The sequence below is a fragment of the Megascapheus bottae genome, chromosome 10 (assembly GCF_031878675.1).
Source record: "Megascapheus bottae isolate mThoBot1 chromosome 10, mThoBot2.hap1, whole genome shotgun sequence".
Taxonomy (NCBI): domain Eukaryota; kingdom Metazoa; phylum Chordata; class Mammalia; order Rodentia; family Geomyidae; genus Megascapheus; species Megascapheus bottae.
The window spans coordinates 9,636,274-9,651,840 of NC_143518.1; the positions used below are offsets into that span (position 1 = coordinate 9,636,274).

At 36.7% G+C, this 15,567-nt stretch overlaps 1 protein-coding gene and 1 pseudogene across 1 annotated transcript; both read right to left on the minus strand.

Annotated features, from left to right (window-relative positions):
* Positions 1-652: 652 nt before the first annotated feature.
* On the minus strand, positions 653-1,458 carry LOC150057510 (transcription factor E2F5-like; annotated as a pseudogene).
* Positions 1,459-7,867: 6,409 nt separating this feature from the next.
* Positions 7,868-8,824, minus strand: LOC150057511 (olfactory receptor 2M3-like). Its single transcript, XM_090340052.1, has one exon. The coding sequence runs from the start codon at positions 8,822-8,824 to the stop codon at positions 7,868-7,870; it is 957 nt and encodes a 318-aa protein (XP_090196178.1).
* Between the last annotated feature and the right edge of the window lie 6,743 nt (positions 8,825-15,567).

Genomic DNA, 15,567 nt, shown 5'->3' on the forward strand with positions numbered 1-15,567 from the left:
CTTTAACCACTAGGACAAACTCCCGGCCCTCTTTCCTTTTTTATATGTTTTATACAACTTTATTTTTAAAAAATCTTGTTAATGTACAGGCATTGGCACATTTTTAAACTACATAAACAGAACTTTCCTAGGCTCTAGGAATGTCAAAGTCAACAAAATGTGATCAACTTAAAGTGCTAAAACAGAAGGCACTTCACAAACTCTGTTCACTGAAACAGTTACATCCTTCACCTTATAAATGCCAGTGAGTATCTGAAGGGAAGGACATATCAAAATATAGTTTTGTGGCAGTAAAAATTCAAGATAAGTTGATTAGCCCTTGGCCAATGTTTTTTCTTTTGATGACCTGAAGTCTATTTTAACTTTCCTCTCTGAAGAAGAATCCATACACGGATTCAAAACTGGAACAAAAGTTGAAGTCCCAATTATATGGGGAAGGTGAATATAAAATGTATTTTTCTCCTAAAGTATTAGAGCCTTTATAAAGTTTTGTGAAGTTAAAAAAAAGAAAAGAAAAAGAAAAAGTATTAAAATGAACACTTGAGAATCAGTGAACTAAAAGGTGTTACATTCATTATTTTAAATACTTAGGTTATTAAGAAGTCTAAAATATTATAGTTAGAAGTAGATAACAGTCCCAAGTGGCCAGGGAATCTAATAATTTAGTATCTGGACATCAAACAGATCACAGACTCCTTCATTATCATCTAAGTTAAAGTGTAGTCATCAGCTGGAGTAGGAGAAAGCCTTAAGAGAGGAATCACATCAGAATACATTAACTCATCAATGATATTTCCACCAATAGACCCTGAGGCTATTTCTGTGGTGGGACTCTGCTGGCGGGTCTGGCTTCTTTCAGAGACAATCTGCTCAGGCAGGTTCCCTGCTGCCATGCTGGGTTTCTGCGGCATCACTGGAGGGGAGGACTGGGAGGAAGGCTGCGTGAGGTCATCAGGTGGAGGGACAGGAAAAACCACAGGCTTGGACGAACTGGACTCTTTATTTAGAAGCAATACATGGATAGGTCCTGAGTGACTCTAAATTTATCTGGTATTTCTTTTGTCCATTCTGACCCATTTCTGGAATAGGAACCTCCAGCTGTGTACCAGAAGGTGCCTGAATGGCCAAAAGTGTGTCACCATTAAAGCAATTACAGATGTCTTCATGAGTCACATAGGAAAATCTGTTATTAATGGAATCATCCATCACATTTTTGATGCTTTGCTGTAGCCACAACTTCTGCTGGTCAAGTTCTCTCTCCTTCAGTTCTAGGTCTTCAATTTCAGCCTTAAAAAATTTTAATCTATCTATAACTTCTTTTGTGTTACAGCCCGCACCTACACCTTTCCATTGGATACTGTTTTTTGACTTCTTTTCAATCAGATCAATTCCTTCTAAGACATTGGTGATATCATAAATTCTTCTTTTTTGCCTAACAGCCAAAGTATCTGCAGCTGCTTTGAGATCCATGACGACGTCCTTGGCCTCCTACAGCAGCAACACGAACTTGGTGGTGAGCAGTCCCAGGCTCTTCTCTTGCCGGCCTGTTGCCCCGAGGCCGGCGAGCTGTGATGACTGCTATGGCTGCAGAGGCTGCACGCAGGGCTGCGGCCACAGGTTCTGGCCCTGGCCCAGCGGCGCCTGCTGGCTAGAGCTTGCGAGTTTGGCCACAGCCTTCGCGTTCCTGGCTCCACCAGGGTTGGTCGGGGAGGGAGGAGGCCCTCCGAGCTCTACCGCCCTCCGCGCTCCGCCGCCCACGGCCACCTGCCACGCTCCTCCGTGGACACCACTCCCCGCATCAGCCACAGGTGCGCCATGCGCCCTCGGGGACTCGGGGGGGGGGGGCGCTCGGTGGGCGGGCGGGGCCTCCGTCCCCCGCCCCAAGCTTGCATGTTCTTTCTTATATGTGGAAATTAGATCTAAGTTAGAAGCACATCTACAAATTGAGTATATGTTATGCATTCCAATGGTGTAACTGGCTGTACTACTAACTTTCAGTTTAACAAAATGAATACCAGAAAGCTGAAACATGTTTTGTCAAGAGAGATGGAGGGTCAAAGGGAGGAGGCAGAGGAGTGGAGAGAGGGATGGTGTGTAAATATAGTCATTTTTTTTCAATGTGCATGCATAAAAATAGATCCAGGTAAGTTGAGGAGATGGATGGAGTTGGGATGAATGTGGAAGATCAAGGTGGAAGGATTGAGATTGATTAAGATGTATTGTGTTCATAAATAAACATGTTGAATTGAAAACCTATTACACAATTATTTAAATAAAAATAGACATTGATAAATGGATTAATAAGTTAAACAGAGTCTTCTCAGAAGAAGAAGAAAAATTGTTCCAAAACTCAATGAAGAATTGTCACAAAAATTCTAAGAATATTCCATACCTTGAGGGTGGGGATAAAAAAAAGAAGAAAAGGAAAGTGCTGAGAAAAAGAAATTATGCACTTGTCCTTCATCCTGTACTGAAATCAGAAAAAAATGAAAAATATTCTTAAAAAATTTTGCCCCAAACTCTACTAGAATAATCAATTAATTCTTAAAAGAACCCCCCCCCATGGACAAAAACAGTATCTGTAAAATACGGTACTCTTCCATAACAAAATAAAAATAAATTTGAACCCACCCACAAAAAGTGTCTGGTTCTATGCCTTATGATTCTGGTACAACTTCGCATATTAAGTGGAGCCCAAGACCTAGAAGTGACAAGGTGAACTCATAAGTGCCAGAACATCTTAGTGTATCCATGGAGAAATGGAAAAAAATCCCAGTTGTCTAAGGACTTTGCTCCAACCTCATTTGGCCTTGAGTTTAATACTAAAATCATCTACCAAAGAGCTTCAGGCAAGATTACACAATTGTGCCTCCTTTGACTGGATCTGCTTTTCTCATACATTGGTTTGGGTAAAGTTATCCTGCATCTCAGCCTGGCCCACCCTCCTTGGCTGTGACCTCATATGTCTATTTTGTCAGATGACACTGATAGTCTTCCCATCTGAGTGGCTACAGGCACATTAGTTAGCTTATCTCTTTAGAATTTACCAGTCACTGCTGTTAGAAAATTGACAGAGGACATTTATTTGTTTATTTGAAATGGGAAAGGGAATGGTGGAAAACAAGATAATTGGGAGGGAGTAGGAGGAGAGAAATAGGGACAAAAACATGAGAAGGGGTATCAATGTGTGAGAAGTAATGCACCCACTCCCTGGTGAATATAACTGTAACCCCTCTATACATTACCTCAACAATAAAAAAATAAAAGAAAAAAAAAAGAATATAGAAGAGCCACCCATCTGCTCCACCTCAGGTGTTTTTTCAACTTCTGTTTCCATGTAGACTCTGAAATTTTCCTGCCTTAAATCAAACCTCTACGAAAAGAGCTCATGAAATACATCCACCCACGCATAACTCTCCATGGAGTTGTGTCCTAAACAGTTGCGCCTGCCTTGACCTCCACAGAAAATTGTAAGGGTCCTAATTCAGCTCTGCCCATTTTCTATTACAAAAAAGTGGATGTGACATCTATATAGGGATTGTTGTGGGACTCAATCCTCTGTCATTAGAGAAACACGTTATCCTTCACTTCCCACAACATGTCTGGAAGAAACCCTGTCTAAGTCTGGACCTTCTCATTGTGGTCCAGGAACTCTAGAACCGGTGCGGTGCAGGGAGGTACTGGTGTCTTATGCCTATAATCCTAGCCTGAGATCTGAGGATGACAGTTTGACGTCAGCCCAGGTAGGAATGTCTGTGAGATCGTCATTTCCAATTAATCAACCAGAGGCAGAAATGGAGCTATGGCTCAATTGGGACAGTGCGAACCTCGAGCAAAAAGATAAAAGATAGGGCCAGGAGTGTGGCCTAATGGTAGAGTGCTTGCCAAGCATGCACGAAGCCCTAGGTTCGATTGCCTGGTACCGCAAACACAGAAAAAAGCTGGAAATGGCGTTGTGGCTCAAGTGGAAGACCACTATCCTGGAGAAAGCCCAAGGACAGTGCCAAGTTCTGAGTTCAAGCCCCAGGATTGGCAAAATTTTTTTAAAAAGCTGAAAGACAGTCCCATGTCCTGAGTTCAATCTCTGGGACCAGAACTAAACATTATTTGTGAATGTGAACATAAAATACGAGTTTATTTCTAATGAAAATAGCATTGCTAATTATTTACACAATGATGTGATAGTATCTTTAGAATTGCAGTGAATAAAACTAAGATGGTTATTTTTAAAGTGATAACTGTTCATGAATAGGTTTTTGTAGTGATAAATCTCTCACATAAGGCTAAAAATCTTGACACACTTTAAAGGGTTTTATCCTTTAGCAGAATTTTAGAAATCTTATGTTTTATAATATGTATAAGCAATATCTAGAATTATACTAAGATGTGAAATATCCAACTACATGATAAGCATAATATTTGTTTTCACATAGTTAAATATTTTATTATTTGTAAATATATAGAATACTGTAATGTTACTACAGTCATTTGGTAATCATCCGAGTGCCTAGCATTTTATATTAATGCCCTATAATTAAACTGCATGGCAAAGTAGCAACTCTGTTGTACATCCCCATCTAAGTGTATATGTTCAACTAGTTGAATGAGCAAAGAATCTATTGAAGTTCTTTTGGACTTCAAAATAAAAAAATAAAAACTTAAGTAAGTAGCCAAGAGTAGGTGGCACATGTCTGTCATGGTAGCTAATTGAGATATGAGGATCTTGGTTTAAAGCCAGCCTGGACATGAAAGTCAGGGAGACCTCTTTATCTGTAATAAATCATCAAAAAACCTGAAAGTGGCACTGTGGGTCAAGTGGTAGAGTCCTAGCCTTGAACTAAAAAGCTTAGGGACAATGCCTTGGTCTAGATTTCGAGCCCTACTACAGACAAAAAAATGATAAGTAATATAATATAATATTTTATTTAATATTATGAATGGGTCTAATTTTTCCTAACATTATTTTTGTTTAGTTTGTATATTTAACTTTTCTCACAAGTGTTAGTACAAGTGTTCAAAAATGTTTTCCTATTCTTTTCCCTTTTATTTTCTATTTATTTTCCTCAGTACAGTGCTATTTAAATTTGATATTTAGTTTGTTAGTGTAGTACATTTTGATCCATGTGACGACATTTGTTTTTCTCCCCATTTCTTCCAACTTCAACCATCTCCTCAGTTTACTTAGTTCTATTTTCACATATTAGACCATCCTTTCTTTCACTGAAAATACAGACTTATCATTGGTTTGGGATGGATCACTCTACATCTATATAAAAATACTCAAATTCTCCAAAGAATGAATTTATTTCCATCAAGTTAAGAAAAACATATCTTCCAATAACTTTCAAGTGAGGGAAAACACAGAAACCACCCAATAAATTGTCACATATTATTCAGCACTCTGAATTTGTGTTACTCATTATTAAATTCTAATCATATTTACTTTATTTTTTGGTCCATTGTGAGGCTTGAACTCTGGGCCTAGGCACTATCCCTGAGCTCTTCAGCTCAAGGCTAATGCTCTAGCACTTGAGCCACAATCCACTCCGGTTTTCTGGTGGAGATAAGAGTCCATGGACTTTGGAGCCTGTGCTGGCTTTGAACCACAATCCTCAGATCTCAGCCTCCAGAGCAGCTACGATTACAGGCATAAGCCACTGATGACAGGTATCATATTTACTTTTGTAGATGAGAATGATTTTTCTCAGTCAAGCTTTATAGAAGAGTAATGTAGAGAAACAGAATATAATTTCTCTTACATTATGAAAATTACTTTAGGCCTCTAATGCTTTCTGAATAGGCAGCAATTAATTATGTTCAACATGTCAATTGTTTATTTGAAATAAATTCTTCCCATTTTGTTAGAATGTTGGAAGCATGTTGCACTGGGTCCTATACACTAACTGTGTCATAGTATTTGATACTTTAATTGAATATTTTATAAAAGAACACAATGTCAAGAATGAACCTAGAAATTTTTATATAGTGTCATCTCTGTCCTCTCTCTCTTAGTCCCTCCTCCCTGTCTCCACCCATGAATTGTACAGTTCACTTTTGTCAGTGTCCAGTGAGTGCCTCTGCTGCACTTTTCTCTTCCCTCAAGTTCTGTGTGCCCTCCCCTGCGCTCTGAAGTTATACACGTGAATGTACCCTACATAAAGACAGAACCATCAAAAAATAAAAGAGAGAGAGATCTCTTATTTCCATATCTTGAAGTCCATTTATATATATGTAATTTTATATAAACATAAAGAATCCATAGATTTTGATTCTCTGAGTTTCTCTCCTAAAAGCATTCTTTTGATCTCATTGTGTGTGACTATCTAGAAACCTGTATGTTCTGTCTCATATACTGAAACTAGATCGAAAATACACTGGGATGCATTGTAAGCCTATATATAAATGAGTAAATCAACTAAGTTCACATTTCCAAGAAACAGATAGAAGGAGCCAAGAAATATGTGACAAGATGCTTATTATATTAGCTATTGTGATATGGAAAAGGACTACAACTAGGTTCGAGCTCATACATTTGAATAACATGCTTTAAAGTAGAGATAATAAAAAGTATTTGATTCCATGTGCTACTGGTTGAGTATATAAAGTACTAGTTTTCAACTAGACAATAAGAAAATAAATCTGATGCCACAAATTTGATCTGACAATTCTTCATATAGGCATAAAGTTGCCTTACAATTAATCAGTTCCCTCCTTAATATATTCCAAAATGAATGAGAGCATATTTTACAGACATATTTAGACACATATTTATAATTATATGACATCAAATCAAAATGATACAATATAAATACACATAAACCTGCATAAGTAAGCAAAACATTTAATCTCCTTACTATAATCTGACATAGCAACATAATAAATCAACTGCTGATATATTTAATCTTACTGACTTGAACACAGGCTAATAACTAAAAACCATTCATTCAAAACTAAATATTATCCATCAGTTAATCAAAAAATTTATATAAAGCAAATAAATTATACAAAGAAAATTTAAAATGAGTAACAATGTAAATCAGTTATTTTTATTTATATTTCACACTGCTGGGTAAAAAAAAAAAAAACAATGCCTGGGCCAGGAGTTTGACCTAGTGATAGAGTGCTTGCCTAACATGCTCAAACACCAGGTTTTGATTCCTCGGTATCCCATATACAGAAGAAAAGTTGAAAATGGTCCTGTGGCTCAAGTGGTAGAGCTCTAGTCTTGAGAAAGCCCAAGGACAGAGCTCAGGCCCTGAGTTTAAGGCCCAGATCTGGCAAAAAAATATCAATGCCTATGGATAAAATAATATAGTATATTCTGGTGAAAATATTTATTCCAGCATATCATGTCACAGCATTAATAAAATGCTTCTGTTTTCTCCATCTGATAGTTGCATTCATTATTATCTATCAAAATTACTTTCATAATAATCTATAAAATTAGATCCTATGATTTAATAAAAAATATTTGACATCTGAGCACAACGGTAAGTCCAATGTACTTCCAATCAATAAACAATTCTCCCTTCCTTAGGATTAAATACAATATGTATGTTCAAACAACACAGATTTAATGACTGCAGTTAATGAGGTACTACTCATAGTGAGGGTTCTCTCATCTGATAAGTAATATAAACTAGAGAATGTATTTAGTTATGTGTTTTCTACTGAATCACAACAGAAAATTCGTATTAGTGCAAACAGGAATGCAAATGTTTTCTTCCCCTTTCTTAATCTCATATGGTTGCTATAAATTTAAGGAAGATAAGAAAATAAGGAAGATTAGAAAGTATGACATGCTGGACTGCATTGATTCTGTATACAGATTTATACATTATGGTTTACAATAGGAACCACGTGATGTCTAGGATACTGACTCTCCAGATTTGCCTTTCCCCACTATCTTCCTGACAGCTCTGGTGACTTCTCTGTTGCGGAGGCTGTAAATAAGGGGATTCAGCATTGGAGTGAGGATGGTGTAGAAGGCAGACACCATCTTGTCCTGGGTGGGAGAACGACCAGAGGCCGGCCGCATGTAGATGAACATGGCAGCACCATAGTACATTCCCACCACCATGAGGTGGGAGGAACAGGTAGCAAAGGCTTTGTGGCGACCCTCCCCAGATCCCATGTGGATGACAGTCACAATAACCCGCACATAAGATGCAATGATGACAGTCACGGGGAAGAGAAGCATGATCACACAGCAAATCAATATCATTCTTTCAAAGGTCAGTGTGTCCGTGCAGGAGAGAGGGAGAAGGGAAGGAACATCACAGAAAAAGTGAGGTATTTCCCGGGCACCACAATAGGAGAAAGATAATGTGGCTGCAACTTCAATGATGCCATCAAAGGAGCCAAGAATCCAGGAAGCAGATGCCATAACAGCACAGGTTTTCTGGCTCATAAGAACGGGATATCTTAATGGTTGGCAAATGGCCACGTAGCGATCGTAGGCCATTGAGGCCAAGAGGAAACATTCGGCCCCGAGGAGAGTCACATAGAAGAAAATCTGCGTGCCACAGCCTGCCAGAGAGATGGACTGTCTTCCAGACAAGTAGTTGAAGGCCATCTTGGGCACAGTGGTGCAGATGAGCATGAGGTCCATGAGGGAGAGTTGACTGAGGAGGAAGTACATGGGGGTGTGGAGCTGCCTGTCCAGGTAGATGAGGAGAACCATGGTTGAGTTCCCCAGGAGAGCCAATACAAAGATGCCCAAGATGAGAGAGAAGAGCAAGGTGTGGAGGGGGCTGTGATTGAAGATTCCTAGCAGGATGAACTCCGAGGTGAAAGTCCAGTTGTCCCATGTCATGATGAGCATGCTCCCTGTGGAGATCTACAATGATGGGGACATTGCTAAGATGGGATTACACGGTATGCAAGATTTCCCTCCTTACAAAGTTAGGTATTCAGTGCGGAAATACTTCCTCTGGGCCTCATTTCTTTTTTTTTTTTTTATGAGTAATAATGATTCTTACTTGTCACTTGATTTGATTTTTAAATGCAAATTAACAGCAATAGTGATGTTTAAGTAAGATCCTACCAGTTTCCTTAAAGTCATGTAATCTGACGTGAAAAAATCATCCAAATGTGTAATAGAGATCATTCTTTGACCAATATATTCATTATAAAGCCATTCTCAGTTTGGGCAATGTGATGAAATTTACCATATGAAATTATGGTACTAGAAAAAGTATGTGTATAAAATTTTGGGTGAAAATATGCACTAAAATTAGAGTTGGTTAGAAAAATAGATAAATTTGATCGATATTGCCAGAAAAATAGATAAATTGGGATAATAATAATATACATATATATTAATTAATATTTGATGAGTATAATGACATGTCCCTGTTAAAACAGGTACTAACCAATATATTCTTCTCTTCATCCATCATAAAATCCTGAATGTATACATGAAATAGTCTACTGCAGGCCTTGTTACTGAATAAAACTGCTTGGGAGGGAATGTAAAACTTGATTCAAACGTTGTTTATATTTAGCTTACCTGGGTAAATAAGGCAATTTATAATATATTAAGCTTTGTTTGCTCCTTTCCATAAATTTAGACATTGATAGTGTCTGTGTTGCTTATGAAGACTAAAGAAAACCATAATTAAAAATATCTTAAACAGTATCTGATATATACTTGGGTATTTTAATTAAATTCAATTGGTAAGTATAGGCCTTTTTCTACTTCATGTCTATATTTATATAGTCTATGAAGCCTGAATATTTTAATTTCTTTTGAAAGAATATTAGAACAACTTAGCAGTAAATTTCAGCTGTTGTACTCACAAAGACTTAGCTTTCAACCCCAGTGCCCACACAAAGAAAGATAAAGCATTTTTCTTTTGTTAAAAATTAACATCTCTTGGGCCTAGGAGTTTGACCTAGTGGTAGAGTGCTTGCCTAGCATGCACAGAGACATGGGTTCGATTCTTCAGTACCACATACATAGAAAAAGTCAGAAATGGTGCTGTGGCTCCAGTGGCAGAGTGCTAGCCTTGAGGAAAAAGGCCAAGGACAGTGCTCAGTCCCTGAGTTCAAACCCCAGGACTGGCAAAAAAAAAATATTATCATCTTTTTTCCTCTATTTTGATTTCTTATTGCCTCTTTTTCCATGAAATGAGATATTGCCTTCCTCTATTTATCTTCTTCAATGCTATAAGAGAAAAATGTAATTTTTGTTCTTATTTTATCTTTTGTTCTTTTAAACTCTGTGCAGTAATTAATAGTTCTGTGCATATAACATTTCATTATAACTAAGAAATTACCACATCCTACATTCCCAATCAGTTAAAATTCTCTGTGAATTTTTCTTTAATATAATACTTATCAATAAGAACTATCCCCTAAGTTATATACATATATATATTATATATGCTTTTGAAAACATTCTATTTTACTCTTTTAGTCTTGATAAAGAATTGCAAGTCACATTTTATATTTATTTGCTTTAATATATTTATTTTTATTTAACACACAAAAATATCTATTTATGTGACAAGTAAACTTTGTTTATATACACAGTAACATTCCAGTCAAAGTAAGTTTGTCTCTTGTCTCAAACATTTAATATTCCTTCCATTCAAGAACATTCAAGCCGGGCACGGTGGCTCACACCTGTAATCCTAGCTACTCAAAAGGATGAGATCTGAGGAATAAGGTTCAAAGCCAGCCCAGGTCCAAAAGAACATGAGACTCATCTCCAATTAACCTCTAGAAAACAAGAAGTGGGACTTGGCTCAAGGATAGGGCGGTAGCCTTGAACTAAAGAGCTCAGAGACAGTGCCCAGGCCAAGTTCAAGCCCCACGACCAACACAAAAAAGAACATTCAAGATCATTTCTTCTAGTGTATAACAGGATTCATTATATTATCTATTATTAACTGTATGGATGAAAGATGAGAGCGGTCATTTTGTTAAGTGACGTAAGAAAAGCACAGAAAGGCAAGCACCATCACATGACTCATCTGTAGAATCAAAAACAGTTGGTCTTATGAAAGATGAAAGCAGAATGTTAGTTTCCAGAGTCCAGGGAGAGAAGGGGAAAAAGGAAGGATGGTCGACAGGTACTGTGTTACAATGAGATAGGGATAGAATTTTTCATGGTCATAGTGCACTGCAAGGTGAAAATAGACATTATTATATTTAAAAAATTGAGATATATATACATATGTATATATATGCATTTCCATTATTCAGGGATAAATTTAATTTAAGCCAGAATCCCTAAGTTATTGGAATTTCTTCCTCCCCTCAGTCTTACCTGCTACATGTCCTTGACAAGTCCTGCTGTTCAGAGGGTATCTGAAAGATTTTAAATGGTGCTGCTGAGTAACATTTGGCTATGTCACATGTGAATCAATGTTGCAGTGTCACCAGGGAATTAAGTCCCTAGTCTTCAATTATAGTGCTACAAGTTATCATACAATTTTTCTCTTAGGGCTTGATGCAATGTTTTTGATTTGAAAACATGTTATATTGTTTAACATAAACAAGTATGTTATTTTCATTTTTTTGACAAATAACAAGCTCCCCAAACCTGTTTCTTCCATTATCTGGTCATTTATATATCAATGACTCAAGTTTTTCTTTCTTGTGTCTCATTGTTTGCTTATCTATTTATTGCAATATTAGAGGTTGAACAAGCTAGGCAGGTGTTCTACATTTTGAGTTCTCTTCCTGTTTCCTATCCCATTTGATTTTCTTTTTGAAAAGAAGCATCATTAACTTTTCCTGGGAAGACCTTAAACTGTATATCTGAAGTGCATTTTGAAACAATGGATTTGCAATGTATGTAACCATACCCTGTTTCACATTTCAAAATGAACAGTATAGGCCTAAGAGGGAAAGATAAAATTTTATTTCTCATTTTTAATTAAAGTGACATCTTCACCTTCTGTGCTTTAATACCTGCACATAGAACTTTACTAATGTTTACTAATTGATTTCACACTGGACAATCAACGAGTGCTAGTTTGGTACTGTGAAGATTAATTTTTCACACAGGCATTTCTGAGTTATTGTATATATTCTAGGTGCAAATATTTTGTATATGTAATTATTTAGTGTATTGTTTTCTATTTGTATTTTCTACTAATATTGTTTTCTCTGTATTTTACTAGTAGCTTTATTACAATTATTTTCATATCAGTTATTTTTTCCATATATTTTTATTGTAATTAATAGAAGGGTTACATTATATTCACCTGATAGGAGGTGCATTATTTCACAAACATTGGTACCCTTTCTCATGTCTTGGTCCCCATTTCCCTCCCCCCACCCCCACCCCTCATCTTGTTTTCCCCCCTTCCCTATCCTATTTCAAATAACCAAATATGCATATATCCAGTATATCAGATAACAAGGTGAAATACTGTAACAATATGAGTTAGCCAAGGGACAGCAAAAGAAATGAGAGATAACATAGTACATTAAGGACAACAATCACTCATTATATGGCTTTTGTTTCTATCATATATCATTTATTACACACAAAGGAAAAAGATCAAGATATTTTTAACTGCCCACACAGCTCACACAACACAACATAGCTGACATCAAGACATTATCCTTTATATGCTGTTTTCATCTTTATTTAAGTAGGGATTTTAATTTCTTATCCTTTACCTGATAATTAATTTCTCTTCACCAAATGTTTGTGTTTTCTAACATACTGAAATTCTGTTTTACTCAAACAGTATATGTGAGAGCAGCACCATCTTTACTGCTGGCAAGGACTCAAGCCAAAACAATTGGAGTCTGAGAGGTGTTGCTGACAGCACCAACCTATAGGGCAAAGGATTTCCCAGACATGCCTTCACCAGAAATCCGGTCCCAGCGCTGCTGAAGTCCATCCCCCTGTACTACCCACATACCTGGTAAACAAAGCCACCCGCGGATCTTTCAGCTTTGTTTTACCGAACAAGCAATCTCATCAGAAAAACTGCAAAACCAAATCACAAGAGAAAAAGACTTCGTGAAGTGTTTAGATCCCGAATTTAGTGGAGACACAAGTTTCCTAACCTCTCCCCCCACCAAAAAAAACCCAAAAACTGAAGAATACCCTTTTTTCTTACCCCATTTCATTTGCATTTTAAATGTTATTTTTCTCTTTGCCATTTAATGTACACCTTTTTATCTAATGTTATGATTCATTCCTTTTTTTTTCTTTTTTTTCTTTTTTTCTTCTCTCTTTTCCCACAATCCTGCTTTCACTGTGGTTGTTCCTAGAAACACAGTGACAGGTCTGGGTATAGTTTGAATAAAAACAATATCCATATTGATACAGTCACCTGCTTTTTAAACTCTGGGTTCTCAACCCTAGTATCTCTTGGGTAAGAACTCAGAACAGTGAGTAATCTCCCCCCCCACCTTTTTTCTTTTTTGTTTGTTTTTGTTTTCATTTTGTGTGTGTGTGTGTGTGTGTGTGTGTGTTTGTGTTCTGTTTTCTATTATTTTGTTGCTGTTTTGTTTCTTATTTCTCTTTTTTTCTTTTCTTTCTTAAAATTGGTATCATTGAAATCTCCTATATCAACCTCTCTCTTTTCTCTATATATTCTTCTTATTACTCTTCTTATTTTGATAGGTTTTATCTAAGTTCATCTAAACTTTCTACACAAATACTCTACCTGTCTATCACCTTAGGTCAGTTGTCCTTACACAATACCCTTTCTTCATTACTATAATATTCATACACTCCTGTATTATTCTTTTCCTACCTCCCTTGTCATCTTTCATATTATTTTTCTATCTCTGGTCCTCTGTTCATCCTTCAAATCTTATAATGCATGGATCTACATTTGATGGCTGTTGATCAATGCTGTGTACCTAGGTGTTCAATTATACTCGAGGTCCAGAGGGACTTAAATACAATAGAGATTGGATTGAGGGGCTTATTGTTTTGGTCATAAATTGGTCATCTGCGATTGTATTAGATTTGTATGTAAGTGTACAAAAAGAAAGAGAGAGTGTTATTACCAATCTAAAAGAGCTAATAACTATTGTCAGCCAAATAAAAAGGTCTAGGTTGGTTATATCTGAAAAATGGGCAGAAGAAGAAACTCAAGAAAAATGTCAAATCAAGGAATAGCATCTCCGACCCAAAATAAACAGGCAATGGAGCAGTCAGCGGCAAATCTAGAGGAGAGCCTTCCAAGTGTTATACAAATGCAATTGATAAACATCATTAATGAAAAATGTGAAAACATAAAGAAAGAGATGACGGAGGTAGCTACAGCTAAATAAGAGGAAACCATAAACAAAGTGATATGTGAAAAAGGGGAAGCCATAAAGGAGGCCATAATAAAGGTTTTTCATAGAAAAAAGGACAAATTCATATAGAATCAACAAACAAAAAGGTGACTAAAATCCAACAAATGTCCAAAGAGAATAAAGCTCCTGAGATAACCACTCAAATGGAAATCAAGGAGCTAAAGAAATCCATACATGATTTAAAATAAGAGATGCAAGGCATCAAAAATGAGCAATTAGAAGCAAGGAAGATGAAGAATAAAGTAGATAGCATTGATAGCAGGTTAGACAATGCAGAAGAAAGTATTTTTGGGGTTGAAGATAATTTAGTTGTTATAGAAAAAGAACAGAAAATGAGTCAATTCAAATATACGAAATATGAGAAAAAGCTACAGGGGGTCAAAGATATAATTAGGAAGCATAATTTAAGGCTAATTGGTATTGAGGAGGGTCTAGAGAAAGAGGTCAATGGTATTGGAAATATACTTCAGGGAATCATCTCAGAGAACTTCCCAAATATCCAGAAGGGCAGACCCATACAGATACAAGAAGCTTTTAGAACCCCAAACAGACCTGACCAGAAAAGGACATCCCACCGCCACATTATAATCCAAACTGGATCCTAAAAGCAGTCAGGAAGAAGAGAACAATTACCTATAAAGGCAAACCAATCAGAATAACCCCAGATTTCTCAGCGGAGACCATGCAAGCAAGAAGAGATTGGAAAGATATATACCATGCCCTGAAGTCAAATAATTACCAGCCAAGAATACTGTACCCAGCAAAGCTCTCATTCATAACTGAGGGAACAATAAAAACATTCCACTCCAAGGAAAAGCTTCAACATTATGTAGCAACAAAACCAACACTACAGAAAATTCTCAAAGATGTTCTACGCATGGAAAACCAACACAAATGTAATACAAAGAAAGACATGGCACCTAAAACTCATAACATCTAAGTACCACAAAAACTATCGACACAGGCCATAATGAAAGCTTGTAAAAATGGCAGGTACTAATAAATATTTCTCAATCCTGACTCTCAATATCAATAGACTTAACTCTCCAGTTAAATGGCATAGATTATCTAGTTGGATCGAAAAACAGGATGCATCATTCTGCTGTCTTCAAGAGACACATCTTAACCAAAAAAACAAACACCTTTTGAAAATGAGAGGTTGGAATAAACTCTATCAAGCAAACGGCCCCCATAAACAAGCTGGAGTTGCCATCCTCACATTAGATAAAATAGATTTCAAACTAAAATTAGTGAGACAAGACAAAGAAGGTTACTACATACTAC